The 17,257-nt window shown below is 37.4% G+C and overlaps 2 protein-coding genes across 5 annotated transcripts in view; one reads left to right on the forward strand and one right to left on the reverse strand.

Annotated features, from left to right (window-relative positions):
• Positions 1-17,257, reverse strand: part of LOC113120501 (centrosomal protein of 85 kDa-like) — a 60,626-nt gene that overhangs the window by 12,546 nt on the left and 30,823 nt on the right. For all 4 annotated transcript variants that reach the window (XM_026290362.1, XM_026290361.1, XM_026290360.1 and 1 more), the window contains exon 3: positions 15,828-16,534. In XM_026290362.1, the coding sequence (XP_026146147.1) occupies positions 15,828-16,460 (633 nt within the window). In that variant the 5' untranslated portion in view covers positions 16,461-16,534. The remainder of the gene's footprint in view (positions 1-15,827; positions 16,535-17,257) is intronic.
• Positions 6,732-14,747, forward strand: LOC113120532 (cardiac phospholamban-like). The gene is made up of 3 exons (XM_026290403.1): positions 6,732-6,896; positions 11,774-12,085; positions 13,774-14,747. The coding sequence occupies exons 2-3, from the start codon at positions 11,931-11,933 to the stop codon at positions 13,790-13,792; spliced, it is 174 nt and encodes a 57-aa protein (XP_026146188.1). The 5' UTR covers positions 6,732-6,896; positions 11,774-11,930; the 3' UTR covers positions 13,793-14,747.

Here is a 17,257-nt window from a genome sequence, read left to right on the forward strand (position 1 = left end):
ATTTTCTTTAATTATAAGGTGTCTCCATGTTCATTGTTACCGATTCTTTTTTCATCTGAGCAACTGTTCGGAATCTAAATAAATCTTAGGAGTCCTGTACTTTTTGCACTGGATACTGGATGTGGTATGGTACATTTTATCCAAGGAGACCAATGGCAGCTGTCCACTAGACTATGCATTCAACTGATGTGGTTGTGCAGGAGCAACCGCAGATGCCAATTACACAACCAGTTATCAGATGTATTAGACTCATTTACATCAACTCTTTAAAATAGTGTGTATTGTTTCTCTGACCCAAATCGGCAGTCTTGACCAGTCGCCAGACTCACAAATGCCAACCCTATAAATGCGGCACATATCAGTGGCGCACTCGAGTCTGCAAGCATGCCTTTATTTGCCTCTGGAGAGGTTTTAGTCTCAGCAGCAAACTGTGCGGTGATAAGAAGCAGGTGCCACTTTCATTGCCAGGCCTCCCTCAACTCTTCACATAGCTGGGGATATATTTAACAGTCAGTGTGTGGTAAACACAACAAGCTGGCTCAAATCTCCACAGTATGTGCCACGAGCACCATCCACTCGCACACAAGGAGCTTTGCAGAAGGAGTCCATCACCGGTTGGGTGGTTGGCAGCAGAGACAACAAACACAAGCTGGGAAGCAGATGACAGAGAATGGATGGGGAGAAGTTGAGTAGGCAGCTCGCTCTTTTCACTCTTAAAGGATCAGTTCACCCAAAAAAGAAAAGCACTTTCTGTCTTATACATAAAACGGGTGCAAAAGAAACATACAAAGTTGTAAAAGTAGTCTATACAACTACATTTATGTGAATGGGTTCAAATTCCAGCAAAGAATCAATAAAGAGATGTATACCTTGAATTCAATGCAAGTTGCAGTTAAAAGCATCTTCCAAAAGTAGATGTTATAACTCCTAAAGTTTTATTAACCTTGTAGGTAATCAGAGTGAATCAGACAATTTAAGATTAAATGGTAACACTTTAGAATAAGTTTCCATTAGTTAATGTTAGTTAATGTATTAATTAACATGAACTAAGCAAGAACAATCCTTCTACAGCATTTATAAGTCTTAGTTCATGTTAATTTCAACATTTACTAATGCATTATTTAAATCAAAGGTTGTGCTTGTTAACATTAGTTAATGCACTGTGAATTACCATGAACTAACAATGAATAACTGCATTTTCATTAACTAACATTAACGAAGATGAATAAATACAGTAATAAATGTATTATTCATTGTTTGTTCATGTTATTTAATACATTAACTAACATTAACTAATGGAACCTTATTCTAAAGTGTTACCGATTAAATCAGATTGGTGTTAAAACAACCCAAAGAGCCAAATTCCACAAAGAAGTCCAGGACTACAAGACAATGTCATAAATCTCGATATCCACGATACCTAAGTACCAGCCAGTCTGAAGCAAGCCTAACCAACCAACTATTAAACAGAACAGCTTGCAACATTAAAAGAACACTTATTACTAATCCCAACTCAGGAAGGAGATTTTCAATTTTGCGGCAAGAAACCGAAGATTAATGATTGAAGAGACAACATCATGACCATCACATAAGGGAAACAATCATTTCTATGCATAACTCCATATTATGTATGTAACCCACACATTTGACTATCATGCACTACTATGATGGCCTGTGACGTGTCCATGCATCTGACCAGAAGGCTTTAAGTTGATGATTGGAGAGCAAGGGAGCCAGGACATAGCAGTCATTCCCCACCAGCTTGTCTCCTCGGAGGGTGTTGTCACCACATGCCAGAAGTACCATGCAATTCCTATCAAGACCAGGACCTTTACACTTACATAAGATACTATGTCGACCCTAGGCCTCCAAATTTCTGTCATACATATGTGGCCATTTAGAAAGCGTATTTTTTAAGTTATATTTTTGGGCTTTTTTATGCCTTCATTTGAAAGGATAGTAGAGAGCAGACAGGAAAGCACTGGGAGTGGGACCGGCAAAGGACCTCGAGACGGTTATCAAACTTACCGTATAAGTCGCATCAGTCCAAAAATACGCCATGATGAGGAAAAAAACATATATAAGTCGCACTGGACTATAAGTTGCATTTATTTAGAACCAAAAGAAAACAGTGCGCCCTCTTGCAGCTGTAGACGGTAATGTTTTCTCTTGGTTAATGTTTAGTTCATTTCTCTTGGTTCATGTCAAATAAATTTTGATAAATAAGTCGCACCTGACTATAAGTCGCAGGACCAGCCAAACTATGAAAAAAAGTGTGACTTATAGTCTGGAAAATACGGTAGGTCACCGTGAGCGCAGATGCACTGTATGTCGCACACTAACCACGAGACTACTGGCGCCGATAGAATCACACATGGTCACGGAGCTCCCTGCAGGAACTTGTTCCAAAACATTGTTGTGCTTCATACAATGTCCACCAGGTAGCCCAACGAAAAACAATTCTGCAGGTAAACACCCAAGCAAGATCTACCACAGTGTTTTATTGCCACGCAAACGAAAATAAAATAAATGTAAGATTACGAGATTAAAGGCATAATATTTTGAGAATAAAATCAAAATTACGAGAATAAAGTTGTAGCCATATTGAGAATAAAGGCATAACATTATGAGATTAAAGTCTTAGCATGAAAATAAAGTCAAAAATGAAAGTCATAGCAATATGAGATTAAAGTCATTGTATCTGTACTGGTTTTACGGCATCAAAATGTGTGAGTGTGAAACATGCATCATAGCAGATAAGTCCTGAAAAGAGTAAGGTTAGTGGGCAACTAGTGGGAATAAACATCTATGTTTACCTAATTTTATGCTGTTACATAAACTAAAAGCTTTATGAGTCAGAAGTTTGTCTAAACTTGTTCCCCCACCTTCTCCTCAAAGCTCCTGACGGCACTGTTTGTCTCCTTCAACGCAGCCATTTAAACGGTCTAAGATATGAACAGCTGCTTGAAGAAGGAACCTCATTCATTACAGAAGACTGAGGCCAGAAAATGCAAAATGCTGCGTCTTTAATTTTATACTCCCTTTGGTCCTCGTTCGCCTCGAGTCTATAGTGAATAGGTCTTCATTTTAAAATGGAGAAAGCTCCCCTGCATATTCTATTATTTACCACTACCACATTAACTCTATAAACAAAATCCACATTAAACACCACAATAAATCACCTGACAGCGCATTTCCTATTGAAACAATTAGTTTGGACAGGACACACTAAAGGGGAACATATTTTGATCAATTTTCCAGGAAGAGGTGCACATATTGAAATTTGACCCTGTGGTCTGCGTGGGTCCTAATGCCCCAGCATAGTGATATATAAAATCCCACGAAAAAGAATTCTTGCTTTCATTGATTTCAGACATAAAGACTAAAATTTCTAAAAATGTAGCTTAGTCTGGTAGCAATTAGAATGAGGGATTTTTCCACAGGGGACGGATGCCTTTGGTGAACAGTATAAAAGTCAGATCCACTCTCTCAAATGCAGCAAAGAGCACAGGAAAGGTCTGATGCCTTTCGGCTACAGCACTTGAACAGTTTCACTCTGTCACATTGCACAGCTAATCTGGTGCCAATTCCCTGAACTCTATCACACCCTGCCACTGCGCTTTCTCCAAGGCCCTCCAGACAGCCGTCCATCAAGCCTTTTGGCATTCTGGGACAACACAAGGGAGACACGCTGGCTCCTGTCGAGGTGGCGGTACTCAGAATTGCCAATAAAGGCAGTGCTGTGGCCATTTGTAATGTAGCGGGAGTTCAGCAGTGTGTTATATAAGAATCACCTGTCGGTTTTAAGCACAGGTAGGTGATATCGGGTTTGCTTCAAGCTATTCTAGATCCAGAATACTCACTACATAAAAACAGTGCAAACACATAAAATTGAACATACGGTGTCCCAACAATTATTTAGACACTTAAGCTATGTTCTTTACATAAGATTAAGAAAAAAATATGAAAATATTAAAAAAACTGATATTTACTTGAAAGAAAAAAAGAACTAGAAGCACGCCTTTTAGGCAACATTTCTTAAAAAGGTATTTTTAGGGGTTTTAAATGATAAAACAACAGATGTACTGTTCAAAATAAAGACAAAGCTTATTTGGACATTTAAAATACAATTATTGTAGGAATGTAACTGGATTGGATTAGGCGACTAAATATCAAACCAAGTGATATTTAAAAAACAAAACATTTTTTGAGCAACACACACAGAATACAGTACATATTGTATGAATGTCATTGCATTAAATTGGGCAACAAAACTATTATAGTATAATAACAATATTTATTTGAAAGAAAAATTGCACAAGCAAATTTTTTAAGCAAAATATAATATATTAAAGTTAAAAATTTTTGGAAGATGTTAATATAACAAATATTACTGGTGTACATTTTACAATAAAGTACTATTTTACCGTTTCTACTTCAAAATGTCATGTTTAATTCAGTGTTACTTGCGGTTTATTTTTGAAGTTTACTTATTTTTGAAAATTCTTACAACACGTTTTTCTTTGTGCATTGTTAAAAAAAAAACAAAAAAAAAAACTATAATAATAATAGTAATATAATTTGGTCCCTTAAAAACGTTATTGACGTTACATAGACGTACTGTAGATTAGATTTAGTAACAAAATATCAAGCCAAGTTATATTTATTTGAAAGACAGACAAACACACTTAAAAATATTTCTTTTTCCGGTAGATTTTTTTGGTTTTAAATGATAAAAAAAAAAACATTGTTCAAAATGAAAACCAAACACAACCTAGTTGGACACTTCAACACATGTGTGAATGTGAGGAGGAATGACTTCATACATCCACTTAAAATCACTGCGGCTCCAGTTAAATGTACATGCTATTAAACAGCAATTTAGAAAGTTAATTCGGAGAAAATCTCAAGCAGCATTTGTTTACAGATGCCACTTAATGAAATGACATTTAGACATGTTAAGTGTCACTCGAGTGTCCGAATACCTTTTGAGGGTCACTGTATACACACACACTCTGTCACAACCCAAAGGCACCGCGGTGTGTGTGTTCTGGTGACAGCTGTTGAATCCGGGGAGCGGGTGTGCTAAGCTGAACAATGAGGTGAGACATGGATATATTGCACCTAACAAGCAAACTTTCCAGCACTGGCCAGAGGGCATGGGACAGGTGAACAGACAATGTGTATACATGTGCATGGCAACCGGGCATTTACACGCCATAAACACTCTGTAAACGCAGTACGCTGGACAAGGTCACCAGAGTGGACTAACCTCCTCCTTTTCCAAAAAGAATAGCATGTCTACCGAGCCGAATGGCACAAACGATGTCCTGTTGCATTGGGATTATTGTAGTGGGAAGAACTAGCATGCTAACAAATACACATTCAGAAAGATTTGAGGAACTATGAGATGAAGGAGTTGCTTAAAAAAACTGGTTTATGCTTGATTAGACCTGGTTTAGACACACAGCTGTAGTGTTCACCCAGCAAAACCTAATTGACAATTTTATAACACAAACCTCAAACTTTAGCATCTAGTGTGCATTTTAAAGACTTTATAGACATTGGTGCTGTTTTGGTCAAGTGGCAGTCATCCAGACTTCACCAAAAACAGTTTGGCATTGGCTGGAGGCTCTGTTGAAATCAGATGCCATCACAGTGCCCTCTCCATTCCTCAGGTCCTCTTCAAGCTCTTAGAGCTTCCCTCACTAGTGAACAGAGCTCCTTATAAGGAAGAGGACTCGGGATGTTATTATCTCAAAATAGAACTCAAACAATGATGAAAAAAGCTCAAATATGCAAGAAAGTTCCCAGAGCCCCCAGGGTCTTAAACCACATGTTGAAAATGGTTATAGTCTATTAGGACATAGGTATCATCATCTCAATGGAACCGGTCATTTAGCACATGCAACATCAAGAGAATATTTGCATTAATTCACCAGTGAGTAAATTCAACCAGGGCTGAACCGTTCAGTAATGGGGAAAAGCATGCAAAAGCAAGAAAAACAATATATTAAGCACAAGTATTGTTTGCAAATTTGGCTTGTTTAGATCCTCACAAGCCTACTTGTTACATGCAACAGGGAAAAGCTTAGCAAAATATGTCACTTAATATAAATGCACAATGCAAGGCCCATAATATCTTACATTATAAGTAAGAGATGCACATGAGAAAAGAAAAAAAGAAAAGAAAAAAAATTATATGTTTTTTTTTTTTAAAGTTAAAAGCTTTTCCCCAGGGGACAGTTAATTTTATAAATTTTCATATATGCAAACTTAATTCATGTCCATTCAAATAGGTAAGTAGGATTATAGTAATTCAAATGAATCAGTATATTCATAAAATAAGTTTATTTAAATTGTTTTAATGTAATTTAAACCTTCATTAGCCCTCAGTATAAAATCTGACAAAACAAATATAATAGAAATAAATACAGTAATAATATCAATATTATAACAACTAATATATATATATATATATATATATATATATATATATATATATATATATATATATATATATTAAAATTATATTATAATAATTAAAATATTATTTTAAACCTGGATACATTTATTTTAATTTTGCTTCCAATTAAAGATTTTATAAATAAATAAATAATTGTATAAACACTGTTCAATAAATCCTCATTTTGGTATGCTATGCTTATGTAAGGATAAACACTTGTAAATCTGCTACCAAATAAAAAATGAGAGAAAGAAAGCGAGAGCTCAGACCCCTCCTACGCATCTCTTTCTTTTCTCTCTCCACCTCTACTCCACCCCTCCACTTTTTCTGCCATAAACTTTCGAACACAACATTGTTGCCACAGACCCTCCTTTCCTCTAAAACCAGAGCAACAGGATTGAACCCCAACACTCTCCATCTACAGATTTAGGTAGGTAACTTTTTCTTGTATATCAGTTTCAGTCTAGTCGTCAAAGATTAGTTTATCTAGATTTTATCAATGACAGTTACCACATTTGACTATTGTGTCTAGTGCTGTTTGATGAGAATCTTTTCCCAAACATAGGATTTCTAGGATGCTGTGTCAAGTTAAAAACAGTTTGACTTAAAAATGCACATGTGGAAAAAAAGACAATGGAGTCTGTTTTATCCAAAACCAGCCTAAATTCAAGGTGCTTTATTAATATTAATAAAGCATATGCTTTTCCACAAGCAACAATGCAGTTAATAATTTTTTTTGTGATACAGTTACCCTTTGTATTTTATATTCCTAACTATACACAGCAGTGAACGACGTGTCCGAATGCACAGAGTCAGAGGTTAATCTGAGTTTTGATGTTTGGGTCTGTGCACTGGTCTTTCTGAGCTCCGCTCTGTGTGCCCACGATAAACAGCGAGCCAGACTCATTCTTCTCCGACACAAATCTGGGAGACGTGACCTAGACTGACTCCGACCTATACACAACACCCCACATTTGCACTGCATTCACCGTGGCCCTGCAGAGGAGGACAGCTTAACTGAATACAGAAGAGTGTTAAAGCAGGAACCACAACAAAGGTTGCACGCATCCAATTGAGTTCGCATAAGACAGACAAATATCAAAACAATAAAAATGATGATGCTTGCACAAAAATTATATATATTTGTGCTAACATTTGTAGCAACTGCCTTATTATTCTGCTAGTTATATGAAATTCAACTTGGTTTTGTAAAGTCAGTTTAATGTAATTTAAGTTAAAATGTTAATTATATAAACTGTAACAGTTTAAGGCTTCAAATGAACTAACGTTTTTAAGTTGAACGTTTTTTTTCAAAACTGTACTGCAAATGAAACTGCAGTAAATGTGAAATTCTCTCAGTGAGAGAATGCATCTGCTGTACGACGTTTAAATGGATTTGCTTCCCTTGTGTCCAGTATTGCATCTCCACAATAGTTTCAGAGTTTCACCTTCTTCAAAAACTGAACTGCAAGAAAATTATAGCATTAATAAAATATCTAAAAGATCTGAAGTTTCAAAGAAATAAAGTGAAATATTAAATATCAGTATGTGACTATCAGCACAGCCTTTGTGTGCATGTCCAGAAATGTTTGTCCTCAAGCCTGTTCAACAGGCTCTGGTCTACCTGTTAAGAGTCATGCCCTCAGAGGCGTCACCAAGCCACAAAAAAACCCCACTGCATTGCTCTACAATGCCATCATGGAAAGTTCAGCATTGAGGCCAACTGAGTGCACTCGCTCTGCCTCACGTCGACTTATTTGTACAGCAGAGTAAAAAATATGCACATAAACATGCAGAGGCTTGGGAAATCTCCAGGCCAGCCTTTCAGATGATTTCCTTCTTCGGTGCGATTCCATCTTATTTTTGCTCTCCTTGTTTTATTTTTTCACAACTTTCTTGGCTCTCTCTGTGCATTTCAGTGCAGATGAGTTCTTATTTTTTGCCAAAAGATGGCTTGAGAGAGTTGATAGAAATCTGCTCAGAACAGCCATATGAGGAAGGGTCTCAAACATATGACCTGCCTGATACCCTCCTAAGGAGATTGTTAATGATCTTATCATTCCCAGCGGTGAAGGCGGACATGACTCCTGACTAGCTAACTAGGGTGCTGGAATTCTGGTGCCCTGTGGTGTTGACAAACATCTCTCCAAAGTCTGTCGTCACCAGCAGCGGGTTTATCTCCACTGTGTCACATGTGGCCTGCGATGGGCGTCTGAATGGACTGCTCAACTCCAGGCTTCACTGTCAGTCACTCGTACACTTAACATCTTTGTCCAGTGACATCGGTCAGCTGGACTCAAGAAGCACTATGAAAACAAGCGGTGGGGAAGTGTGGGGTCTACTTTTCTGTAGCTTAGTGTCGATCATTCTGCTAAAAGAAAACATGGCTTTTCAAGTTGAGATGAGACTCGTAAGACTTCTATTACAAAAAAAAAAAGTCAAGTCGTTTGTGATAAGTATTTTAAAAATCATTGCATAAAGAACACAAAAAAGGTTACAGAGAAATATCTAGTAAAATAATTAGAATTAGGGGTTGCCAATATACTAGTAGACACAATTATCTGCTGGAATTTGTCAACCGTGTTTCTGAGCACTGTCATGGAGTGTGGGTGGGAGTATTGAACGTTGAGTTTTTTTTGCTGCTTTAGTCCTTGAAAGGTTAAATACACACACTTTTTTGTGTCAAAATGTGTCCTTGTAAACACAGAAATGTAGGTTTTAATTGAACTCAAACAGCTCAGGAAGAAAACACACGTAACAGTATTTTGGATCTGGGCAGCTCTTAAAGTGACAGCAGTCTAATATTCCCGCTTTCTGTCTTTTTATGCTGATCAAACAACGGAAGAGAGAAAATCAGTGCTCTTGACTTTTGTAGCTTTAATAAGAAGAAATATATATTTAATTTACACAGTGAAGAATATGCAGTGATTATACTTTATACAATTTATGTAGCAATTCTTATTGATTTATTTTATTGTCGTTTTTGTCCTATTGCTTGTAATTCGTTTTCAATTCTTAATCGCTGACTGTTTACTCGTCTTCGGTGAGCTGGAGTATTTGTCTTTCAATATTTTTCAGTTTAGATATCATAAAGACCTTATTTAAAGCTAAAAGAACTATATTGTGATATTACCATGAAATAATATTACTCATACCGTGATATAAGATTTTTGTCATATTTATACCAATATTTAGAAGAGAGAATACATAAGAAAAATGTTGACTACACAAATTGCAATAACTTTTTTTCCCCATGACCTTTTAGGATTTTATCAGTTATATCCATTCTTCCAGTCCCGATATTCACATTTTTGGAGGCGTTTAATTAGGCTGGGGTTTGCTGTACGTGACTCCAGTTGGGTGCATTTTTAGGGGGCGTATACAAGATTAGGATTGTTGTGTTGACTTCAAATGTAAATTAGCTTAAAAACCCAATGTTCATAGTGTGAAATGTTCAAAACAAAGTAAACAGCTAAAAATCCACACACTGAAAGCAGGTCAATTGATGTAGCCGCTAAAAATATTAATAGAAAAAGAAAATGCTAAATCCAAAACTAGTCAACCTGACTAACATAAGTCAGTTGTTGTAGTTAACAACAGTGACCCATCTCTAATTTAAAGTGGAACAGACTAAAACAAGAAGTAGGCCTACATAATTTTCCTGTCAAGAAGCCATTTAAACAACATAAATTGTGGAAATGCATAAATAGTTGAAAATACCATGCACGCCATTAAAGGCCTGTTTTATGTCTTTACAAGTTGTTGCAAAGGAACAGGTTTCTGTCATGCAGGTCACTACAAAAACAACCAATCCTTCACATCCTGTTTCCCATTGGGCTAAAGTTGTCACAGCCTACATATCCAACGACAACATCATCCCAGGCCTTCATGGCTCTCTTGGTGATAAGTTGTACTTAGTAAAATAGAGTCCGGCTCCTGAGGCATTCCGGGTAAGTCCTTGCCACGGTTTCAATGGAATATTGCGACCACCAAAAGTCATTCCTAAGAATAACTTTACTGTGGGCGAAGCAGATAATGCAACACATCAGCCAAAGAGAACACAGGTCAGAGGTGCTTCTGCATTCATGATGCTTCCGAATGCACTCGTAAGACAGAACTCCACACAGATCTGAGGACACAGGAATGAGCAGCAGTCTGAATGAGCGAGATAAGCTCTTCTAAGACGAGAGCAAGGCTAATACGCAAAGATTTATAATCAAGGCCACTTTATCTTTCAGCGAAAACAGGGCTTCATCTATTCTTTCTGGAGGCGAAGTGCTAAATCCTGATTTAGGCTGTTTTGTACACATGTAAAATCACCAATATAAAACGTCTTTCTGAAGCCGCCTCTTTTTATTTACTCAGAGCCAAGACGGGGTAATGAAAAGAAATAGACTCACTCCTACACCGCAAAGACAGTTATATAAAGACACAATATAAGCTGCCAGAGTCTCATTTTGCAAGCGTTAATAATAATAGGTTAATGAAGTTGCATTCAAAGTATGATAGACCAAGGTTTTGTAAAAGTGAATCTAAGCGAGAGTAAGACTGTAAAATCCACTCTGAACGACGAACCCAGAGGAACCGAGACCCCTGGGGTTTTCATTTTAGGAACACGTCAAGCATCTTTCTTTTTGGGGACACATCTGAAACACATTAGGGCATAGACATGATGTTAATGCACCGTAATTCAGTGTATTCCTTTTTAGTACAATCATTCTTTAATATTTAGTGAATCTTTTTGATGTATTGAAACAATCAACCTTTTTCATATTCCAAGTTCAAATCGGTACATGTTTGGTGCAATTTCTTGCTACATCGTAAAAACATGTGAAAGTCCAAGTGGCCTTTTACATTACTATTGAATACATTTCTATAATGCTAATCATGTGATATGACCTTTAAAGTGATAGTTCACCCCAAAAAAAAAAAAAAAAATTGCAGACAGAGCTTTTTACAATTACTTACAAATTTTATTTTGTTACTGATTCCAAATTACATGGCAAAAATAGTAGGAATTCAGATTATACTCAATCAGTTACTTTACCCATTCCACAGAACACAAAATAAGATATTCAGAGGTCCATGGTTTATGGACCCCAATGTGTTCTGCAGAGGAAGTCAGTCAAACAGGTTTGAAACGACATGAAGGTGAGTAAATGATGATAGATCTTTCATTTTTGGATGAACTATCACTTTAAGGATGCTAGATGGTGTCAAAATCTTCCGAATCATCTACCAAACCTGCATGACTCTTTTGAATCTGCATGCACATTCACTCTTTCATCTCCTGCTCCTTTCCCTCAGCCAACCGGATCACGTCCTCCATCGCCGTGAAATCCAGCACTGCTTCCTCCTCACGCGGCTCTCCACTCCACCTCGTGGTACTGCCATCTTTCTTCCTCTCTCCTCCACACTTCTCCCCTCTCTCTGCACTAATCCGTCCCACCCACCACGCCTCGGCATGGAGAAAGTGCAGCACATCACACGGGCGGCCATCCGCCGGGCGTCCACCATGGAGGTCCCCCAGCAGGCCAAGCAAAACATGCAGGAGCTATTCGTCAACTTCTGCCTCATCCTCATCTGCCTGCTGCTCATCTACATCATTGTCTTGCTAATGTGAGCGGGAGGGGACACAGGTTTCCCTCTAGCCAATGAGGGAGAAGGACTGTACATAGGGGCCAATCGTGTTGAGGGGAGGGATGGGCGGGGCTATTTATTATTTATGGGATTTTGAGTAGTTGCATGATTTGTGTCTAAACATTTTGTTTGTAAATATCACATTCAGAGGAACACAAAAAAGGCAATACTGATATAAACTAGTGGTTAAACAACAGGGGTTTTAAGTGGATGTTGCCAAAATCAATAACTAGACAGTCAGATGATTAAAATGCCAATATGTCTGATAATGTCACACAAAATTGAATTATATCATTTGATTTAGTTTGGGACTAATGTTAAAGCAGCATCACATGTATCCTAAGCAGAAAAGCCAAGTTAAATAATGAATTGTGCCATTTTGAAAAGTAAATCCAAGACAGCGGATGAGGCAAACTTAATAAAGTAAATATAAATAATGAGTTCAATTAAACATGTGACCCTGGACCACAAAACCAGTCATAAGGTCGTTAGGATAGGACAATATCTGGCCGAGATACAACTATTTGAAAATCTGGAATCTGAGGGTGCACAAAAATCTAAATACTGAGAAAATCGCCTTTAAAGTTGTACAAAATAAGTTCTTAGCATGCATATAATTAATCAAAAATGAAGTTTTAATATACTTAATGTAGGAAATTTACAAAATATCTTCATGGAACATAATATTAACCCATGTATAATTTATTTTGGTTATTGCTACAAAATATACCCAGCGACTTAAGACTGGTTTTGTAGTCCAGGGTCACAAATTTAATTTAATACAGACTAATATAGTTAAATTGCTTTTTGAAAGTCTGGGGTTAGTAAATTCTGTTTCTATTTTTTTTTTTAAGAAATGAAAAAGTCTGTTCAGCATAGATGCAATAAATAGAAGACATTTATAATGTCAGAAAAAAAGCTAAAAATATTTTTTTTTTGCAGTTTCCACAAAAAATATTAAGCAACACAACTATTGAACACTGATAATATTAATGCTTCTTGAGCAGCAATTCAGGATGTTAGAAAGATCATGTGACACTGCAGAATGGAGTAATGATGCAGAAAATTCAGCTTTGTGTCACAGGAATAAAAAACATTTTAGATTATATTAATATAGAAAACTGTTCTTTTTAATTATAACACTATTTCCCATTACTACTGTCCTTACTGTATTTCCGATCAAATAAATGCAGCTTTGGTGCTCATAAGGTGGTTTAAATCTTAATGACCCCAGACTTTTGTTCAGTACTGTACAATCAACTGATTAGAAATGAGTTAAATCAGCTAAAATAGGATTGGCGCTCCATTTTCTGGGGTGATTTGAAGAACTGAATGAACTTATGCTGCATGCATGTGTCTCTCCATGTGTCCGTCACTCTCCCCAGTATCCTGTCACTGCATGTCACCTGTGAGCCACGTCTTCTGTTACACACTGTGCCAAACTGAAAAACACTTGCTCAATAAAAGCATTGTATGATCACTTGTGTGCAATAAAAAGTGTGCCGTTTCTGTTTTTGACTGATACTCCCACTGTACTAATTCAGTTAAATGATCCACACCAGTATTTCACTGATGCAGTCACAGGAAGCTAAGAGAACCAGTTATTGTCTGTTTATATGACTCTGTCTTATCAGAAAAGCTCATGTCAGTCTGTCAATCATGTTTAGCTCTTTCCACGGCATGTGAGAGACCAGCGTGATGTAACCTGCTCATCCTCCTGTTCCCTGGCAAACAAGAAGAACCTCCACTCGGATACACTTCCACACGGCCGAACAGCCCAGGAAATCTCCATCCCGTCACTATGGATCTGATCAATAACCGAGGGATAAACCTGCTGCTCAACTTCCTGCTTATTGTAGTGGCTCTACTGCTCATGCTGATTCTGGTCAAGCTCATGTGACCCAACATGGCCAGAAACAAGAGACTCCTACTCTCTCCACCTCCAAAACCAGTTTAAGGTTCCTAATATGACATCAGACTGACTTTTTCTCACTTTAACAACACACCAGATGAACCTGTGCGAAATGAATGACAGGCAGGCAATGTTTCTGATTGGCTAGTTTTCCGATGTAGACTTTTCCCCTTTCTCTCCCTCAATTTTTTTCTCTCTCTATATTTTTCACTGTCAGAGAGACTTTTATTATTTCTCAGGGCACATATTTCACTCATTTGAATCAGATAGTAGGGACGTTATGAAAGCCTGGTGTTAAAAATATCAGTTAACAACTTTAGCTTATGACACACGCTTTGCTAGAGGTTAATGGAGGAGTAAGGTAAATGCAAAAAAAAAAATATTTCCACTGCATCACTCAAAAAAAAAAAAAAAAAAAAAAAAAAATTCAAACGTTACAAAAAATTCTAAACTTGATAGTCAATAAAAAAATGCTGCTACATATTATTTACAAAAAAAAAAAAAAAAACCTGAGGCGTTAAAACCAGTGTCACTGCGCCCTCTAGTGGTTGCTGCCTCTTACTGCTCAAAAACAACAACAACACAATTCCATAACCATGGGATTTAGATCAAAATTAGATCTTTTTCTGTGAACAGCAGGTTTGGATTCAAGTACATGACAATATAGATGAGCACTAAAATTACATGACACACAATTTGTAAAAATCTGTATTTTACCTGCAAAAAAAACAAAATTGTGGATGTACTCCTTATAATAAATTGAAGGCAAAGTCATGTTTTAATAAGGATATGCACTGGTTTGCCTATTAAATAATCAATTTACTCTTTCTATATTATTTTTCTGCTATCACTAAGCTCTTGTCTAAATCTGTGTGAATATATTTATGAAATACTTGTACTCATATATGGGAAGGAGTTACTGTGCAATGCAGGCACTTGAGGAATAAGACAATGAAAGCAAGTGCTGCTAATAAAAACACTTACACCGATAAAATATGTGTCTTTTTGTGAGCTGAATAAGACATTGAGTAAATTAAAAAAAATATCAAAGCAAATACTGAAGTCCTGCAGAGTCCATTTAGAACAAACACTGGGTCTTTACTAAAAATAGACACCAGGCACAGGAGACCATAATCCACACGAAATCACTAATACTTTCTTAATGCATGCTCATGGTCGTATTGTGCATGATTGAACCGTGCACATTATTTCAATCATAACCTTGTTCTGTCTCGGAAATCACTTTTATTATCGTTTGACGTCAAGAATCCATCTTAATCTTCAACCCTTCCAACTACCAGGCTCCATTCTAGTAAGTAACACAGTTTTTAGACAATATACCTGATTCAAAAGTTACACAGTGGTTTTATAGCATTAATTTCAATACGAGGTCAATAAAAGTTCAAACTCATCAGCATTTGAGACATTCTGGTCATTAGCACAATACATTTAATTATACTCATTTTATATGCATAAAAGATAAAAAATAAAACCTGAACTGAAATTAACGAATTGAAAAATTCATCTAATAATGGTAGTAATAATTAATAAATGCTATAACAGTTTATAATCAATACTAAAATATCACTGCTGTGGATGTAATCAGAAACATCTCTTAATTACAAGTTGCATAGTTGTAAAAAAAAAAAGTCTTTTAAATGAAGCATATTTGCTAGCAAATAGATTCAATGGTTTGTGCTGTGAACAGGACATTCACCTACCACTCTATCTCCAGCAGAGGGCGCTGTGGACCTACTTTTCTAAAACATTTCTTCATTTCTCCATGCATTTTTTCAACTGCAAACTGACCTGTGGGAGTTCTGCTTCCTGTCGTAGCCGCTCTCGCTGCTGCTGTTCCTGCTGCCACGAGCCACATCCCTCCGGTCCCGGCCGGTACTCCATCTGCTCACTCAGCCACATCTGAGTCCTTACGGCCGGCTGGATGGGCGACCCTCCCACGGCCTGGTGCCTGAGCGTGGGACCTCTCTGCCCGGGCCCGGCCAGGGCGATGGTGGGCGTCTTGCTCTCTGGTAAGGCACTGTAGGTAAGGTCTAACGTGCTGGGCTTGAGCGGAGAAGAGCAAGACGAGTCCGTTTTGCCCAGGGTGTTACTGCTGCCCAGGTCGTACTTAGTAAAGTCAGAGTTGGTGGAAAGTTTGTGCAGGCTTTCAGAAAGAAAGCCGTCTGAATAAAGAGGGTCCTGTCGGTAGCCGTAAAGCACACCTCGATCCAGGGAGCCGTGCGGGTCCATGCGTTGCGACGGTCTCCCGGAAGGGGTGGACTTTTCCTGGCCGGTCAGACGGGTGAGAGAGGACCAGCGGCGCACCGGCCGAGGGTCTTTCATGTCCAGGGGGCTGTCGAGGGGAGAAGGGAGCTGGCAGCTGCTCCAGGGGCTGGTGGGGGCCGAGGGCACGCTGAGTTTGGAGCTGGACGGAGATGGCATGACGTGGGCCGTGGGGATGGGACCTTGCGAGCGCAGAGGCTGGAAAGACAATGTGCCGCTGGAGGTGGAGTGGTCTGGAGACAGACAGAAAGAGATGCAACATTTAGACATTTTAGGCTTAACTAACAATGCTAATGCTCCTGCTAATGAAAACTGAATTTTAATTTGAATGTAAAAACCTTTTGGGTGTCACTGCTTTGCTGTCAGAAGGAAAATAGGTAGCTGGATTGTTATGGATGAAAAAGAGCTCCCTCTACTGAGAGCAGTAATACATTACAAGATCCACTTCCCTTAGTTTATTACCAACTCAAACAAGCTTTACAATAGAAATGAACTACACAAGCACCAAGAATAAAATCAAATAGTGTTATGAATAAGTATAAAATAAATAAATAAAAGTGTTATAAACAACGGTTTCAAATTATTTTATATTATATTCTTACAAGGGATGAAGTGAAATAGAATATAATAAAATTGTGTTATATATAAGTGTTGATTATGATTGGAGTCATTTTTATTATCTGGGCTGAAATAAGTGAAAATAAATAAACAAACAAATAAAAATGTTAGATATTATTCTTGTTAGGGCTGAAATGAGCTAATAAATAACTTTTAATAATGTTTGGCTATTATTCTTATAAGAGTTGAAATAAAACAGAATAAAATAAGTGTTAATTAAGATTGGATATTATTCTTATGTGGGCTGGAACGAGTGAAATCAAACAAATAAATAATAATGTTGAAAATAATTGAATATTATTATTATGCAGACTGAAACAAGTGAAAATAATCAACAA

Source organism: Carassius auratus, chromosome 20 (assembly GCF_003368295.1).
Source record: "Carassius auratus strain Wakin chromosome 20, ASM336829v1, whole genome shotgun sequence".
Lineage (NCBI taxonomy): Eukaryota > Metazoa > Chordata > Actinopteri > Cypriniformes > Cyprinidae > Carassius > Carassius auratus.